The 19,186-nt window shown below is 37.2% G+C and overlaps 1 protein-coding gene across 1 annotated transcript in view; it reads right to left on the reverse strand.

Moving 5' to 3' along the window:
- ITGA4 (integrin subunit alpha 4) overlaps positions 1-19,186 on the reverse strand; it is a 34,673-nt gene that overhangs the window by 8,051 nt on the left and 7,436 nt on the right. The window contains exons 5-20 of the mRNA XM_088526989.1: positions 18,511-18,578; positions 17,795-17,924; positions 14,678-14,763; positions 14,278-14,337; positions 14,049-14,186; positions 12,846-12,957; positions 10,110-10,204; positions 9,647-9,737; positions 8,264-8,309; positions 7,760-7,914; positions 7,137-7,291; positions 4,248-4,397; positions 2,909-2,985; positions 1,093-1,243; positions 763-861; positions 325-404 (exon numbers count right to left, since the gene is read on the reverse strand). Coding sequence (XP_088383115.1) covers positions 325-404; positions 763-861; positions 1,093-1,243; positions 2,909-2,985; positions 4,248-4,397; positions 7,137-7,291; positions 7,760-7,914; positions 8,264-8,309; positions 9,647-9,737; positions 10,110-10,204; positions 12,846-12,957; positions 14,049-14,186; positions 14,278-14,337; positions 14,678-14,763; positions 17,795-17,924; positions 18,511-18,578 — 1,693 coding nt within the window. The remainder of the gene's footprint in view (positions 1-324; positions 405-762; positions 862-1,092; positions 1,244-2,908; positions 2,986-4,247; positions 4,398-7,136; positions 7,292-7,759; positions 7,915-8,263; positions 8,310-9,646; positions 9,738-10,109; positions 10,205-12,845; positions 12,958-14,048; positions 14,187-14,277; positions 14,338-14,677; positions 14,764-17,794; positions 17,925-18,510; positions 18,579-19,186) is intronic.

Genomic DNA, 19,186 nt, shown 5'->3' on the forward strand with positions numbered 1-19,186 from the left:
TGCACTGTCACATGCTATACGCATTTGCAGATATTGCAAATATGTTTATATAAACAAATATTAAACGTATATCTTCCAGATTATTAAAACAAAACCATTTCATAAGTACCTATTAGGTATTACAAATGAACATTGTATAGGGGCAGAAATCCGCTCGTTGTTTAAATAGCTACTGTATTTTATTTTGTAATTTCTCTCTAGATTTTGCAGTAGATATTCTTTCTTGCAGCTGTGCTTTACTAAGTTTTTTCAGTGTTCCCTGTTCTGTTCTTCAAAGCTAAGAGAATTTTTCATTGAAAAGAGCGATTTTTAATCACACATTACCAGGTAGCATTAATGATGAGGTTCAGGTCGTCATCTGCTCTAGTAAATGAACTTGCATCCAAGAGGAAACTAAAATCCAGCTGTAGAACAAATGAAATTTTCTTTATATCAAATGATACTATATCTTAACAGTCTAAATAAAAATGTTCTGTTAAGATCATTTATAATTTCTTAGGTTCTGAAGTCTTTTAGAAGAAGACTTTTGCTATCTTTCTACTTGTCTAGAAAGCCACGTGCAATCAACTGATACAATGTAGTTCATTAATGAAATATTCCAGAGAATGTTTAAGCAACTCACTTTAAAAGGAGTAGAGACATTCGGATATTAGCATGATAAATGATGACAGTAGTTGTGAATGAGGGAGAGATTTTGAAAAAGGAGTGTTCCCCCATCCCTGCAAATCTTATTAAAATATTTAGAAAATTTTGAAAGTTTACCTTTGATTTTTGATCTACATATAGGTAGCCAACGCTGCACTCAAGTTTCACTGCATGAGTATCTTTATCTACTACATCACAATGTATCTGCTTTTCTTCCTAAAATAAAGGACAAATTATTAATGATTCATTATTAATGATTCAAAACTATTTTCAGACATTTTAAGATTTTGGTTCAAGACATGACCAATTTATGCTGTCAATTGACAGTCCATTGCTCATAGTGAAGCTCAGATGGATGCATCAGGCCCACTCCGGCTTAAAACCTGTCTGCTGAAGGAAGGGAAAGGTAATTCTACATAAACACCTGTAAGATTTTTTTGTTCTTACCACTTCTAAAACTCTGATGAAATAAAGACCTCTCGGGATTTGAATGTGGAGGACGGTTTCATACGCATCATCTCCAGTGTTGAGCAAAGAAACGTTCAATAACAATGTCTTTGTGTTTCCAACAGTAAGATACATTTTCTTTTCATTAGGCCTATAAAATAATGATCAGAATGTAAGTGAAAAGCAGCGTGAAGAACAACACAATGTGAAAAACAATTCAGAGCTTATACACAAAAAAAACCCTCTACTGCTCCTTCAGTTAACTTCATTTTGCTCTAATGTCTGAAAACAAACTCAGCTGGAAGTTATGAGGAAAGTATTTTCTTGTTCCTTTAACAAAAGGTACAACAACTGTGTGACAGTACAACAACAAATGACAGTCAAGTCCAGTCCTGTATCTTTTAAACCATAAGGTTATTAATGTGAGAGCAAGAACGATGTTATCAGAGCAGTCAGGTTCTGCTTTTACAGTTCACTTTACAGACAAGAATAGCAATATGCTAATGCAACACTATTTTCAGATGCTATTCAAAATTCAGTTCTTTACAGAGAGGTACCATAAAGCCTGTGGAGCCTGGTTGGAGTATTTAGATGCATCAAAGAATGCTAAGAACATGTATACGCTACGTCTCAAATGATTTACAGTTCTGATCCAATATATTACATGAACACGGATATGTACTTTATTATAAAGAAATGAGATGGTAATTTAAGTTCTTTCATATTATTGTTATATCTCTCTGATCACAATCCAGACTGAGCTACGACTGCTTCAGGTTCAATGTAATGCTCTGTAATCGTGTTACAAGTAGAGATACCCTGTGAGGGTCTAAAAGTAAACTTCAGCTTGACATTAAAGTTTAATTAAGACTTGCAGAAGGGCTGCCTAGAAATACACATTTATCAGATATTCTGGCTCGAAACCAAGGCATTAGTCACTGAACACCTTTGGGAAAGGATTTGGCACTTAGACAAGTAACAGAAGGTAAAAGCACTGCATAAGCAGACAGGCTCCAAGACAAAAGCAAATTCAAGCAAAATACAATGTTAACATTTCAGTAGCTCGACTTCAGCTTAGTTTAAAATTTAAAAGCATTTTACTACAGTTATCTGTTTACCATTCAGCTTTCTTTTATACATTACCACTGAATTTGTTAACACGACACCATCACAAAAATGCCCCCCAGTTTAACACCGCCTCGAGAAGACAAAAGCACCAGGTAAGCAGCTGTAACTGCCAAGCTTAACCACGGCATCTCTGTGGCAGTCATCCTTCATTAAAATATTCATGATACAGACTAGAAAATTACAGAGCAGGTCAGAATCTAAGCAACTGAAATAAAACATGAAAGTGTATTCATGAAGACTCATAAGTTATGAGCTAAGGCATTACAGACCCTCCTACTTTATTTCAATCTTTTTCCAACTAAAACTGTTTGCTTTGCTGTTCCTGGATAATGAATGCATTCTGTCTAGACAAAATAAATTAATCCTTCACAGCTAAGTAATTTTTAATGGAGGTACTGGAGGCCCAATGTAATACAGCATGATGCTTCACACTTTATTAAGACATTTAGCCTATTTATTTATACTGAAAAGGTGCTATTGTTCTCCAGTACCTAATGCCAAACAGATACATTGTGACCTCTTTTCCTTTCTTAGAGCTTTGAAGCATTTACAAAAATAGCACTGCTAGTATCACAGATAAAAATGCTGCACATTATTTTCCTGAAAAGCTCAAAATTATTCAAACACAATAATCCTAAAGCCTCATGAAAAGGCAAATTTCTGCAAATGAAAGCTGTACTATACTTACTTTGGAAACAAAACTTTTCCGGAAACTCTTAGGTCGGCAGAACAATTTTCGTGGGAGCAAAGCCTTGCAAAAACAAACTATAAAGGAAAATAACAACAGCATTTCAGTAGACTAGGTAGATTATACTGAGTAGAAGTATTTTCAAAAAAAGAAATCTATGACCTTTTTACCTAATACCTGGAATGTGTTTATAGTCCTTGTTCATAAACACACCTCTCTGAGGCTCTGACCTGCCAGTGTCCGAGCACATTGTGCGCGCGCAGAACAACAGCCCGTGGCCCCGCAGCACACATCCCTGCCTTCTCTCCTCTGGTAAGGAGCAGCGAGAGAGTCTTATTGCACTACCTTTACTACCTCATTTACCTTATGAGGAGCCCAAGGATACCACGGGTTGGCTGTGTCCGTGCCTTTGTTAACAGTGTTGCACAGAGCACAACCATGTCCCTATGTTCAACAAGAGCCTGCCTGTCTCTCTCTCTCTCTCTCTCAGGCTGTTTGGTTCCTAAAGCAAAACATTGGATAACACCAAAGGGGAAAAAAAAGGCCATTTAAAGAAGCTGTCAGACATCTCAAAATTCTGATTGTCAACTATATCTGAATTATGTGAAACTTGCTGTTTGTGAGAAGCCATACTATTTCTGTGACCTCCTGGTCATTAAAAATTCACAGCATCCTGTCTTTGGCTTAAGCCAGAGTGAAAGTCTCTTAAGTTTGGGGAAGAGTCAATTTCCTGTTCATTTAAGGATACAGAATACACCACCCTCTTCCCTCCCTCCCCTAGACTGCTTTTGAAAACCACCATGGATTCAGTATTCCTGCAACGTTAGTGAAACAGTTCGATACAAACACAGTATTAGGTATTTAACACAGAATTCACTTTAAAATAAAATTTTATTCTGCAAAGTGCCTCATCAAACGTAGCTGAAATAGTTATAAAAAGAAAAAAAAAAAAACAGATAATGATTTTAAATTATGAATTGCATACCTGTGTGTCCTGAGATGTGCGTATAGATATGTATATAAATTGTAATTTTACATATACATGTGTGTAATATATATATTTACATATACATGTATATTTTTAATATATATAGTATTAAATATTCTTAGAAGTTCTCTGCACACAACTGTCATTAGCATAACAAAACTTAGATAGGGATTCTGCAAACAAAGTAATTTAATGACAATTAAGTATATTATTCTAGTTTATTAAATAAGATCCAGGCACTAGGTGCTGGTCTATAAAATACAAGATATTACTAAGTGAAATTTCTTTTATCTAAAGACTACTTAAAGAATATTTATTTATTGCATTTGAAAATGTAACTCATATACTAACCTTGCTTTTAATAACATCTTTTTCTTTTCTCCTTTGAAGAACTGGTTGAAGTGGTGAAAATTCTTCGTTTCTTCTTTTCTGTAGAATATGACGCCCCAGATGATAACTTGCTTCAACATGTATAGGAGTCAAGATATCCCTTACATCTTTCTATGAAAATTGGAAACCTAATGAGTTGATCATATAAGACAAACATGTATGCATATTCTTTATGTTTTAAAGAATATAAAAATCCCTAGAACTAATTTATTTTTCACATATAAAATAATTTCCTAAGACATATTTGCTCCTGTATTTTCCAGCCATTAAAAAAAGAAATTAGAAATGCAGAAAAGTATAATACATTTAATGACAGCATCAGGCATTTCGAAATAAGATCCTTTAATTAAAAGATGTTTAACTAAATAGTGACCTACCTTACTTTAATCAACAGTACTGCTTTATACACCTGTGGAATGCTGTACTGCCCAATTACAAAAATAGGCAAAAAGAAAGAATATTTCTGTATGAAGTCAAAAGGGCTTCACCCATAAAACCACAAAATCAGTTCACGACTGAATTTTATTTTTCTTTCTTTATATTTCCTATTTCACACTGGGAAGATTAAACTCCTCAGTAAATGACTGTTTTTGACATGAAACCTTGACTGTGTAGGAATGTTGCAATTCAGAGCCCAAATTATCTACTTGTGAAAACTGAACAGCTTGAAGCACTGAGAACTACAATAGGAAACCTGATTAAATTATTCCCTGAGTGTCCCTGAGTCCCTAAGATAGGCAGCCACTGATTGTCCCTCCACATGGCCACTGCTTTAATTCTTATCTACAGGCTTGCTTTGTCCATATCGCATGTTAGCTAATTCATAACAATCTTCCACAAGGTCTTTTCTGCATCTGCTTTATATTACTTTCATTATACTAATTAGCTATTAATTACTGTTTACATCAAAAAAGTAAAATGTACATGGTCTCTTGCAAGAATTGTACTTGACAGACGTTCACACTTACTTAACTTCAGGAACTTCATACAAGTGCAGAAGCCTCAGTGAGGGGAAGGAGTTACATAAGGCTCCAATTAGGAATTTGAAAGAGAATTGAGTTAAACCAGGGAAAAGCTCTAATGGTAGATGATAGGAATGATCTAATGAATCTAATAAGGATGATAAGCCACATCATGTTCTTCCTCCTACACAAATACTTGCTGATGCTGGCAAAGCAATCTGTGCAAGGTTGGCTGGCAATGAGCTCGCTCTCAGCAAACAAAACTCTTGTAAGAAGGGGGCGATTTGCCAGCGCTCCTTTAAGTAGCACATTCAGTTAGGGGCAGCTACCAGCTGAGATGCAACTGGGCAACTTTCCAGGAGAGTAGAGGCTTTCCTTTCCACCCTGCAGCTTTATCTTGAAGAACTACTTCTTCATGTTGTCATAAACAAAATAAGTAAAAGGAAGGAAGAAGAAAAATACATGGAGGAGGTGGTGATTTTTCTGTGCAGGTTTTATAATTCTAGAATATTAAGCCTGCTTTCCAGGCTCTGTGCGGGATCTGCTGCAGCAGTAACCAGTTTCAGAAGAAGTAGTTTCTGCTACCTTCAAGATTTTGAAGAAAAGGCTACACAAGCTAGATCGTTCTTTTCTAACCCTTTCCCCCACCTCCATCTAAATATTTCCTTTCCATAGTATTTTCTTAAAGAATTCTTTTTCCCTTTGATATCTCTTACAGGAGAAAAGTATATTATTTCTGAGTTTATATACAGTTGATATAAAGTTTATATACGGTTATATTTTTATACAGTCTGAGATATAATGCAGTTCTGTGTCCCTTGTTTTTATTGTTCCACAGTGTGTTAGGACTTAAAGTTCTTCCCATTTATTCCTCCAGTGTTTTTGCTGGAGCAGGCAGGCATCTACAATGGTTGGCAGATGGATTCATTTTATTTTTCTCTTGTCCAGCCAATGGCCTCCTGGATGTTCTAAGCCTCAATCAGATTGTAGTCATTTTTAGATATGCATTTGTGCAGTCTTCGCTTTTAAGAGGAGTGCACATCACTTGTTGGCACAGTGCACATTATTTATCAAAATTGTTCAGCTCTAAACTCATTCATGAAACTCTTCCATGGGCTACTCTTCCTCTCATTTTCCACGACTGATTTGCTAACCAAGTATCTCCCCAAGATGAGGGCTGCCTTTCTTGCAGGGAGGAACTGAGGAATTCCCAGCAGGTTGCACATGTCCATGCCCTGCGAGTGGGTCCTGCGCTCCTTGCAGGAAGTCCACAAAACAGACCACACCATAAACCTCAACCTGCAGACACCCTCCTAGCAATCAATTCATTTTGCCTCCTGTGGATCAGGAATTGGTTCCTCTCTGATCAGGTGAGTCTGCCTCTTCCACTCACAGTAAGAAGGGGAGCAACACCTTAGATACGTTCTCTGAAATGGTTAGAAGTTACATAGTAAATACTCTCTGTGTAATTACTAAAGTGTTTGAATTAAGGAACAAGGTAGATATTAAAGTTCTGTCATAAATATTCAGTAGTAAACACATGCTGTATCATGTATTCTCAGTTGATGGAAGAATGGGCTCGATCTGTGGTCTGCTTTCTTATAAAACGGGGTGAAAAAAAAGGCCAGAAACATTAATGTCCTTCATCACTGTGGTGATTATTATACATATCCTTTTTGTCATAAGAGATGACAAGCCCATTGACTTTTCCATAAAAGCTGAAAAAGCACCAGAACTAAAACTATTAATTGTAGTTATCAACAGAAATACTGTACTTTTCTAATTATGTAATGGAGATGTAAATTAAATACAAATTATTTTGCAGCAGATGTGCTTATAAAGGACAGCAAATGATTTACAGTAAAATACATATTGAAGATTACATTACCCTCATAAATGCTGGATGATCATTGCAAGCAATTTTCTTGCTATAAATCTTTATATTTCCAGAGGTTGTATCAGACGTTCCATTGGAAGAAAAATAAAATCTTGCTTGTGTATCCACTTTTCTGTTCACATCCACACTCAGATTATAAAACAAAACTGAAAAATTAAAATCAGGGGAAATAAAAGTCATAAAAACTTTTAGGCACAATAATTTTCATGAATTTATGACAGAAATTATATCTTCTGACTCATAGTCTCTTGAAATTGTTCCATAATATCAACCTCAAAATGCTCCATTTACAAATTCCCTGAGACAAGTCCACCCCTAATGAAAGCTTCTAGCCCTCTGAAAACTGTGTACTGTTGATCCCAGATGCTTGCTGCAAATGCAACTTGTTTTAGCAAGTTATAGTTATAGACAAACTGTTTAAAGAAAATCTGCTTCAGTAACTTATAGGGCTGACTTTGCCCCAGGCTTTTAATTTTTCATTTTATTATTTTTTTTTTACTGAGCCCAGAGTAGTACTATTAGGAATATTAAATGTCAGTATGATTATTTTGTAACTAGGTTCATTTCTTATTCAAATGAATACATTAATTGGATTTTTTTCCCAAGCAGCTTACCTATGTAGCCAGGTACTTCTCGCCCTGTGTATGTAAAGCACAGCTTTAAATCCATACAGGTGGCAGGCTGGTCATTTTCCATGCAGTTTAAGTTAGTTCGATTTATTGAATCGGGGTGTTTTAGAGAAGCTTCAACAATTATCACTGGTTTTGTTCTAACAATGTAGAAAAGTTAACATTCAGAAAATGCTTCAGAATCAGCTTACGGAATCTATAATCTAAGATGATAATTTTAAAGATATTTTCTTAATTTTTGCATTCTTAAACATAAAAATACCATGTGAAAGAAAATTGACTTAAAGAGCTTAAGAATGGTATTTTGTATTTCTCTACAATGTTGAGTTGCACATGCTAGTTGAAAAGCATTCTAGAGTTTAACAAGAGAAGTTCAAAACAGCAGAGAGAGCTGCATGAGGCCAAAACATGCTACTAGATTTTTAAATACATCTAAAAATTTGCAATTAAACTGCACGATCTTTACGCATGGAAATGCAACAACCTCACCTCAGCAGCACAGCAGAATTGGAGAGAAATGCACCAACTGCTACATCTGAATAAACAAACAAATAAAAAAAGATAGATAAGCATCTTTACTCAACAGAAATTACTTCTCAGATACAAGCATTTTGTAGTATGCTCATTTTTGGACAGCATCAAAATATTGTTTGCCCATTATTTAAAGTTTATGTTAATATACAAATAAGTACCTCTTTGCATAGAAAATTATTCCTCAAACCCTTGCTCCCTGTCCCTTAAAGCTACATACTAATTTGTCTGGAATTATAGATATTGGTAACATAATGATGTGATTTCCATGCCAAGGTCGACAAGGGAGTACAATTCAGCTAAATAACAGGTCCTGCCTCCTTTGTAAATCAAATATTTAGTTTTCCTGTATGTATACATACATAGATAGTAAATTTGTTCATATATATGTATATATATATACACACACACACACAAAAATATATAAATAGATAGAAAAAGTATATATTTATTATTTTATTCCACATTAACTGAAAACTGTTCATGTGATACGGGAAGAAATATGCACAGTACAATTTCTCGTGGCAGGGAGCAAGAGCATACTTTCCAGATGAGACTAAAAGATGACAGCAGAGCTTCCCAGAAAGCAACTGCAGATGAGCTGAAAGCCCAAGGTGCCTGTTCACACAGCATAACCCACTCACATTTCTGCAGAAAAACTCAGAACAGAGTTTCTGCCAACTTTATGCTTTTATAACTACAGTGGCAGGACGCAGAGCACCTGAATCTGACACAGCACCAATCTATACAATGTCAAAATATTTTGACAATGTGCTTGAAACAATGAGCATATATTTGAAACCAGCCAAGTTATTTTAGCCCATATTAGCACTTCCGTGTCACACCCACAAGAATTCCACAACATTCTTAATCCGGTGCTCTAAACCTTGAGGCCAGATTAATTTTTTGATGATGCACAGCCCGAGAGTCATTGAGCTAAACGAGTTGTGACAAGATCCAGACTTCATAAAGAAATAAAAGATTTTCTGGTCATTACACTAACCTGAACAGCAGACGTACTTGTGGTGACCAATCTAGCTTGCTGTCACATTAGCAGATAAAGTGCTTGCCATAAAACTAAAAATAAGCTTTTTCTTCCTCCTCTGCACTATGAAGATTACATTTTTCTGAGCTCTTCAACAGTAGTGAGATGACCGTAAAAACTGACTGCTTGCCCTCAGCTTTACCCCATCATTTTTTTCTTCCCTGAATGCAAGATGTGAGATGTCACCTTAATAACAAATTTTGCTCTTGGAAGGAGTAGCGAGTAGCATGGTTGGGTTGTTTCCTGTTCATTTCTACTGTCATATAAACAAAAATAAACAAAATGGTTTAATTCACCTTGATAGCCATTGTTATCTGCATCAACGCCACTTGCTATGGATTGTCCAAACATGCTCAAACCATTACTGACATGATGTCCTTGTATTCTCTGAAGAAGAGGGGAAAAAGGAAAGAAGATTATTTTTGGAAAGCTAATCTTTCAGTTATACTAGCACAACTGTCCTGCCTCTGAAGGCAGGTACCTGCCCATGAATGTTTGCCTCTGAAAGCAATATTCGACCACTGCTGCAAATATAAAAATATAAATATGCACCCCATAAATCTTGTCTGAAGCCTCTAGAACATTTTTTATGTTACAAGTTATCTATTATGACTAGAAATCACAGACTCCGTACAAATATTCTGAAAATCAATTGTTTTAAAGTAATTGAGCTGCTCTGAAAGTTAAATTACACAAAATATTCTCAGATTTAAACTTAAAGCTTTTTTGGATTTTTTTTTAATAATAGAAAAAGCCTACCTGTGAAAATGATGGAGTTATTCCATCGTCCCTGCCGTTGTATATATAAATAACTCCTTCTAGATCATCTTCCTGTGGAGCCCCTATTGCTACATCTGTAGGAAAACAGTTTAATGAGAGAAACTAATGATTTTGAAGTCTTCATGTTGCATGTTTATTACATATTATTTGTAGAATGCCTACAGATTTTTATCACCTTTTCAGCAAGAGAAAAGGGCAGACTGTACCAGCCGTATAACGAACGCAGATGCGTTTACAGCAAACACACGTGTGCGCCACTTGAAAGCAGAGGTCTGACACGGTAACCTGAGAAGGGGATGCTCTGCAGCTGGGTAATCTGCATACAGCTCATTTTGACCACAGTTGTTTTTCTAACAGTTTTAGTGGGACGGCTTGTTTTGCCCCTTGGAGGAAGCGGAAGAGCTTCTGCAACTTTGCAGTTTGGAGAAGGAACTCGGGATATGAGGAAAACGGCTGTGTAGTTTCTGTTCTCTCTGAGCCTTGTGCTGCAGGCGGAGCTGAGGTGGCTCTCAGACATGCCAAGGACAGTCCATACCAGGCTTGCCCAGCACCTCTGTGAGCCTGGCAGTGGCTGAATTCACAACGTGCACCTTGCTTTCACGTGAGCTTCTCAGGCACCATCCATCAGCTCTGCTTCTGAAAGATCTGATCTGGAGTAAGTATGTGTCTAGTCTATCCACAAAAATGACTGAGCTGCAATCAACCCCATCATTTTTTGTATTTCTGCTACATCTTATTGCCTGACCTGACACCAAAACCTCTTCATACAAGGTTGTCTTCAGGCTTTAATGGGTTGAATATTGCTTGTACCCAACTCGCGTGCAAAGAAAAGTTAAAGAAAGCCAAATCATGATCCATGTAGTACCTGACCAAATTGATATGACTGAATTCAAAAACAAGTGCTAAAGATTAAGGCAAACAGACCAGTACCACGTGCTCTAGATGTCCCTGCTTGAGCAGAGGGGTTGGACTAGATGATCTCTAAAGGTCCATTCCGACCCCAACCATTCTGATTCTGTGTAGTACGGACCAGGACAGTCATATGACTGTGCCTGAAACAGTGTGCCTGGAAAACAGGGCCAGCCACAGGCATTAACCTTTTTCAAACAAAAATCTGTTTCCCAACAATACTGTATATGGCCCCTCAGAGATTATCATGCAGAGCGGCCAAAATGACCATGGCATTAAAAAAAAAAAAAGAAAAAAAAAGAAAAAAAAAAAGAAAGAAAAGAAAAATAAAACCTTTACCTTTCTGAAACTATGATTATTTTCCTTCACTCTGCTATTCCTATATGGCTTAAATTAGTCTTTTACACTGACCGAAATGAACCATATATTTTCCCCTGAAATGTTCAGCTAATAACAGCTTGAATGGGCATTCAGCAAGGCAATGAAGGTAGCTGGTTTAAACAAAGGAATATGTTTTATGCAGAGATGATTTAATCCCAAATGAGTGTGCCAACACATAAACAAACAAACCCTTAGCAGCCCTTACCAAAACATTACCAAAAAAAAGAAAAAAAGGTTCAAATAGCCAGAGGACACTTAGCAAAAGAGGGAGGAGGAAGGAAAGGGAGAGTGAATTACAGTATCTTAAAATTCACCAGTATAAATTAGTAAATGCAAAATTTCATTCACAAACGAGAAAAAACTGAATGATTTGCAAATACAGAAAATCCAGTGTGCAGCACCAAATCAAAAAGAGTGCAGCAGAGCTCTGATGACTTGGTTTAGCTGAATGGCTCTCTGATTGAATCCATACTGACTGAGCCCATATTCAGTGACTAAAACACACAAAGTATGTTATGTCTCTCTGCTGGTGAGATGAAAATAGGACAGCCAAGTTATGCTGTCTAATTAAAGCAAAACATATGTTTGGGGGGTGGGGTTGGCGTCCACATGAACACACATGCCATTATCTTCACAGAGCTGATACGGAAGGTTTGTATCACTGAACGAGTTGGCTCTGCTGTGCTTTTTTTTTTTTTTTTTTTTTTTTTTTTTTTTTTATTACTTACTATAGACAAATGGCCCCTATCACCCAATTTCTCTTTATATTTTGCTTCCAGCTGTTCTTACAAGAAAATCTTTTTTCCTCCTGTCGCTAAATATCTCCTCCTTTTCTTCAGCTCCCTACAACAGCTTACTATGCCTTCCCCTACAGTTTTACGATGCCCACTCTATGTTATATTGTATCATACGCCTATTTTGCTATGGTGCTATTAATTTGCTTTTACTTCTCCGTTCCTCAACCCTATATTTAGATATTGTTTTCCTCTGCAGTCTGCAAATGTTTTGGGGCAAAACTGGAAGGTTGTACGTAAAATGCTTAGAACGTTTTGGCTCAAAAATGAGCTCCTGAATCTTGGAAGAGCAGAAAGCTCCTGCTGTATTTCTATCCTCTCTCTACACAGTGTGTCAGGACAGCCTCTCTGCTGAAGGGAAGTGCATGCAAACTGCTCAGACACTGACCATTCCTCTCTGTCTGAAAACATGACAAGATGAACACAAGCACTGGGGTACAGGTTCCCCTCTGTCTAGCTGAAGGGCCCCAAGTCAACCACATACTTGCAAGCTATCCATACAGCCATGGGCTCAAGAAAAGAAGAAGCTGGCAGCAGTGGATCATGGAGAATTCTGCAGTAGTTACATTTAGAAAGCACGAATGTAAGTAGAAAGCAAAAATTAAAATGAAGGTTTTGTTTTGATGCTTACCTTCATAACCATCATTATCAATGTCTCCTAGATTGGCTATGGACTCTCCAAACCTGGCTGCATACGAGTCACTCCCACTGAGCTCTATATCTAGTTCTGCCAGTTTTGCCTCCTGAAGGAAAACAAAATCAATGAAAAGTACATTAACAAAGCATGTTCTAGATGACTGGGGTGATTACTCCAAATGTTAAAGGGTTTTTGGATGATAAAAGTCTTCCTTGCTGCACAAGACAGGATTATCAAAGATACTCAGCAATATTTAGCACAGTTTATATTCAGAATGGAGTTGTTCTTTAAGAAACACAGCAGTGACATGTGGCCACAGCAAACCCCTCTAAGCAGCAGCAAGCTTCCATCAGAGTGCAGGTGCTTACAGCACAGTTCACTGTGTGAACATGTATGCATGTATGCACCGAAAAAGGCAGTAGCCAGGAGCTGCTTCAAAGGCACTGTGTGCGCTCTCGTAACTTGGAGGTGTCCTACAGTGGCTTAACTCTCTGTGCATTCATAGTAAGAAAATGTTAATGCTAAAATAAAGAATGTGCATCAGTGTGTGGAGGCGGGATGGAAAATGGATATGGAGATAAAATTAACAACACTGGATAAATTCAAAATTGACCAAAAACAGAGTGATTATATTTTCATTTCTGATACCTAAAAAGAATAAAAGGAAAATGGTTCTAATAGATGGTCCAGCTTCTTTTATTTGCCTAAGTGGAGAATTTTAACAGATCTACCACTGTTCGTCTTTGCTTCTCCTCCTAATTGCACACAAATATCTCATTCCTTCTTTGCTGTGGAAGTGCTAAGTAAGTTGATCTTAACATGCCAGTTCAGGAGTGAGCGTGGTAATGGGAAGGGACTTGATGTAGGAAGGAGTAGCAGGCTCTAACTCACAAGTTACTGTGAAACACAAGCAGCCTGCCTTCGGTTTCAACACTAGCGTAAATAGCGTGCTGAAGCTCACACAGCTCACATCTGACATGTACATATGCTCCAGAGTCCTGCTGCTGTTTTTCCACACATTCTGCTCTTGCTGGAAAGTCAGCTTGTTTTACAGATAACACTTGGCACTACCTACCAGTGGATATGGGATTCTGATACTGAAGTTGTTTTGCTTGCACCTTACAATACCAGATAGGAAATCTCATTGGGTTGTTACACTGGAATGAATATTACATATTCTTAAGAGAAGATACTTACAGAACCTGAATTGATGTAAACGTAAACTCTTCCTTCTTCTCTAATGGTACTTTGCATCGGAGCACCCACTAGCAAGTCTGAGAGGCCATCTGAATTCAGGTCCACAGCACAAACCGCAGCTCCAAAGTAAGAACCGAGCTGCGTGCAAACAGGAATCCTGTTATCCTCAATTTTTTATGAAGGCAGGGTGGACGCTCTAAGGTGTGGAATAATTGCATTAAACCTTTACCTTTTTACCCTTTAGTTCAAATAGGATATTTAGTTGCTTCTCAATGTTAAATATGTATGCCTAAAACAAAAAGCAAATAGAAGTAATGTTCAGTGAGCAGTAATCTGAAATCCTATTTTGTGCTTTTTCTATAATGGGGGCTAGAGAATGATCCAGGGAACACACAATATCCCAGGATACAGTTATTCTCTATTTCCTATCTGTATCTTTCATTAATACCATAGTTCACAGCAGCTATTCAGATTATTTTTCCATCATTCCATCTTTGCCCTTTTTCCCCGCCGTGAGAAATTGCATTATCCAACTCTTGTCTTTATTACATTAACCTAAACTGGAACCCCCCCAGGGAGAGGGACAGGAGGAAATCCTCTTCAGACAAACAGCATGAAGAATCTCTTACTTTACCAGTCTGCTCCTGTTGAGGAGCTCCTCCTATGACTTCTATACTAGTTGACGTCAAAAAATGCCCAGCTCCAACAGAGTATCCTGTAAATTAGAAATGCACTACTCAACACTTTTAATAGCACATAAAGAAGAAAACAGAATATAATACATAAAAGCTGTCAACACTACTGTGAGTTTGACATACAGACCACAAACAAGCTACCAATGTAAAAACTGCTTCTTGAAATATAAGCCAAAGGTCAATAAAAACAGAAAGTTCAAGCAACTTCAGAGCTACTGTGGGTCAGAAACACTCAAGGTTTTATCTTCCCAAGGTCTTAATTATCTGTCATATTTTAAAGGTCATTTTAAAAAAATGCAAATATCTTCTGTAAATGCGTGTTCTCTAACTGTTCTGTGGCTTCATATTGCAATACAAAGTATCAGCTGTTCTTGTGCTCTTGTTTTAACTGGACTGCAGAAAAATGACATGTAGCACTGCCTAGATGTGTGTGCGTACATATATATTGTTTATATTGCTTTATATGCACATATGTAAATACTGTATACTGTAAATACTGGAGTTGAAGTCTGCTTGGGCAATAAGAAAATGTTTCACCAGTTTTTGGAAATAATCTACACAACAAAGTGTCTGTAGCTGTGGAAACAGCTCTTGACGAACAGGACACATGCTGATGCAAAGCCCAACCACAGAATTGCACCCGCAGGGCTGAGGCCTAAAGCTCCAGCTGCGTGAGTCACCCTCACTTCTCCTGAAGGCCATTATGGCCAAGTTGAGCCAGGGACAACAGTAAACATATTTTGTTACTCTTGCATTTACAAAATTTCTGACAATATTCAGAGCATTTAGAGAAAACAGAAAAAGTCACTTTGAGAAAACCAGCCTTCTATCTTTCATTTGTAAAGAAAACCGCCTGGCATTAAAGTTCTCATTATGCCAGCATTTTATTGTCATTTTTAAGCTAACAAAGGTGAACGTGACAATTTATCATTTAAAGGTCAACACCCAGTTTTTACTTATGCAGCAAAACATTAAGGTTAAGTGAATAAACCTTCATTTACCTCCTCTGACCTTTACATGCTAGATATTTTGGTTTTGCTGAAGTATAAATATTAATGTTTCTAATGAACTTGATTAAAAAAAAGAAACAAGAAAAAAAAGAAAACTATTGTAGCTATAGAGTCTATGCTTTTAGTGTGGTATAAAAAGGTAAGTTTGGCTGACTCAAATTACACCAACTTTTCTTTTTCTCCTGTTATATTGACTTTCCATCTTTCTGAAACATTAGCCTTTCTCGGGTTCCTAAAAAAAACCTATTATTTTGTAATTTCTTTAAGATGGATATTTAAGGACCTATGGTTACTCTTTCAACAGGCCCAGGTGATCTGAAAGATTGACTTATTTATCTAATCCCTTTAAAGATGACTGCTATTAATTTCCAAGGAATTCATATTCTGGAGAAGTCAAGGAAATCTACCAAACAGTATGTATTCCTAGATTTTCTTTCTAAATTTGTTTTCTGCTTTTATGCATCTCAAACACCTTCATTTCTTACAACTTAAAATGTTATGATTTTTTGTATGCTTTTCCTCTAAATTGTACTCTAAATTGTTATGTATTACTCTGGTCTAAAAAATTTAAATAAAGAAGCCAACTCTGCCAGAAGAAATGAATAGGAGAAGTATATAATTATATGCAGTCATGTGCCTTGAATTACAGTCTGCTCACAGTGTATTTTTAATGATATTTTTGTTCATCATTGAAGGTATAAACAAACTCATCTGAAAAAAATCTCTGATAACAGAATGAGCCATGAACAGATTTCAGGCCAAGATTGGTGCAAAAGATGGGAGAGAAGAGAAGCTGAGGAAGGGTAAGGGAAGATACCTTCACTTTCTTCCAACTACAGTATTACATGAGGAGACCAGAGAGAGGTTTAAGCAGTACATAACAAAAGGGAAGCTCAAGGCTCATCTCCTGTCGTAGTGCACAAAGAGGAGCGAGTTACCCCCTTCTCCCTGCCTTTCCTCTGGAAAGGGCAGCACTGCGAGGGAGGCTCTCCTGCCGCCAGCACTCCAGCTGCTAGGGCTGCACTTGCACCCTGCACAACTGCTCACGGAACACACTCCAGTATATCCAAGTTTCTGGAGAGGCAAGAGAACCAGGAGAGACTTTATGCATGAAGAAGTCCCTTCACTGCACCCCTCCTATCAATGTTCTTACGGGGATTTTACCATTTGCCTGTACCTGACTTTCAGCTGTCAATGACTTGCCTCACTCATTACAGAAATTCCCACTCTTGCACTCGATGGAGCATAGGAACAGAAATCCAGGATGGGCCTTTTCTGGGCAGGTACAATGCTTAGCTGCCTAACTGTTGTTGGAAAGCTGCAGCGAGGTTTTACACCGCTCTCCAAATTTTCCTTCAACCCATGAAAGGTTACATACATTGTTGATTAAGCATATTGATGTGGTATCTGATCTTTTTTTTTTTTTTTTTTTTTAAAACATATGGCATCTCTTCTGCATAACTTCCCCTCAAATCCAGACTGCAACCTTTCAAAGCAGTGAATTCTGAAGTGTCATCCATTTCACATTGCATAATAGTTATTTCATAACTTATGTCTCCTTCCTATCGTCAGCAGAGTGAAATCACAAACCAGAACTGTTTATCCACATGCACTGAATCTATGGGTGGAAAAATGCCAGATCAAAGATCACAGACAAAAGCATTCCTGCACACTAATTCAGGAAGGACAGACAAGCCTTCCTTAGTGCATACTGAGAAAACTGAAGTTCCTGATGGTTCTGGCACAAAAAAAAAAAAAAAAAAATCTAAATAAAACAAACCTACAAATTCTCATGCTAAATGCAGATAACTGCTTGGATGTTGGTACAATGGCAAGCATTGTGTGGCTTTCAGCACACACATACGTGGACAAGGTTTGCATTCTCATGCATCCAGAAACAAGATACGGGTGCAGTTGGAATATATTAAAAAGACTGGAGTCAACTCTGTGTCTTAAGACCATAGCATACCTTGCCTTATGGACACTGCAACTGAGATTAATGAAATTGAAATTTAATTTGAAATTAAATTTATTTAAATACCTAAATAACTGCCAAATTTCACTTGGTTATTTGAATCCGCATAAGCGTGGATTGTATTTGCAGTTGTATTGTATACAAAAACAGAACCAGTCCAATAAAATGATCCCGGTGCTCCCATTATAATCAAATCCTAAAAGAAAAATAAAACAAAGTTTAAATATTCATGCAGATAGGCAAGCAAGTCAACTGCTTTTCTTCAGGTCTACTCAGTATTGGAGGATATATGGACTCAGTATTGAGGAGATACCACAAGATCACAGGCAATATTTTTCAGACTTTCCAGGCATATGGCTACTAAAACTTTGAACTGCCAATCACGTCACTTAAAATAAAGCAACAAACAAGGTAACATCTTCTCAAAGCAATGTTTTAAAAATCATAGTCTTATGGTGGAATGCTGATTAAACAAACAAGAAGGAAATCAAGGAAAGCCTTATTTGTATTAATGTTGCATTAAATAGATTACTCTAAAGAGCATAATAAAACTTTATACTGGTTACAGTCCTGCTCTTTTTCTTCACAAAAAGCAATTTTTGATTTGGACTTCTATGCTAAAGTATCCCTGGTTAGCTGTGAATTGCCATGCGAGTCTTATTAAGATTCAACTGAACAGAAATTGAGTAAGTCTGATTTTTCCTTCCATTGAAAAATACAGAACATGCATATGTATATACATATACAGATGGGGAGGTAAGTTTGGTATCTTTTATACATACCTCAATGTAAAAACTAGACATTCCAGCCTGGCATGACCCATGGTTTTCTCCAAACTTTCGCACATGATCTGGATATTGGCAAGAAGTATTAAAAAGAATGAGAAGCATGTAATTTCAGACTTTTTAGTAGATTTCCAATAGGAAAAAAGTAAACAAGAGAGGCACAAAATTGTCTTTCAGTTCAATAGTAAAGCTGAAAACAGTTTTCCCCTGTATAGGCCTTAGCTGCAAAAACAGTAGTATAACAAATTCAAAGCAATATGTACCACTTGATCACAGCTGCCTTTGAACAGTCTTGTGCTTTTGAAAGTTACTTTTCTCTTTAGTTTATTCCATGAAAGACATATACCAAGTGAAATAGTATACATAGTTGGAGCAGCACAGATGGGTAGGTTTAACTCTTTTGTTTGCACAAAGGGGCAGGCTCGCTAGGTAGTTCTTTTACATAAGAGCAAGGTACCGAAGGAAAAGCCAGGGAATCAGCTGGTTTGATAGCTTCAGAGCTTGATTCTTATTCTGGCACCTGCAACCTTCTGAAGAGAACATGTGCAGAATATCTCATACTGCAGGCACAGGCTCAGCAGGAGACAAGTTTGGAGCAGGGCCGCGCGAGCAGAACGTGAGGCTGAAGGGGCTGTTTGGAGGAGCCACGCCAGTTTTACGGATAGGCTAAGCA

The sequence above is a fragment of the Tinamus guttatus genome, unplaced genomic scaffold (assembly GCF_059628265.1).
Source record: "Tinamus guttatus ecotype Peru unplaced genomic scaffold, ASM5962826v1 Tinamus_guttatus_pri_ptg000260l, whole genome shotgun sequence".
NCBI classification, from domain to species: domain Eukaryota; kingdom Metazoa; phylum Chordata; class Aves; order Tinamiformes; family Tinamidae; genus Tinamus; species Tinamus guttatus.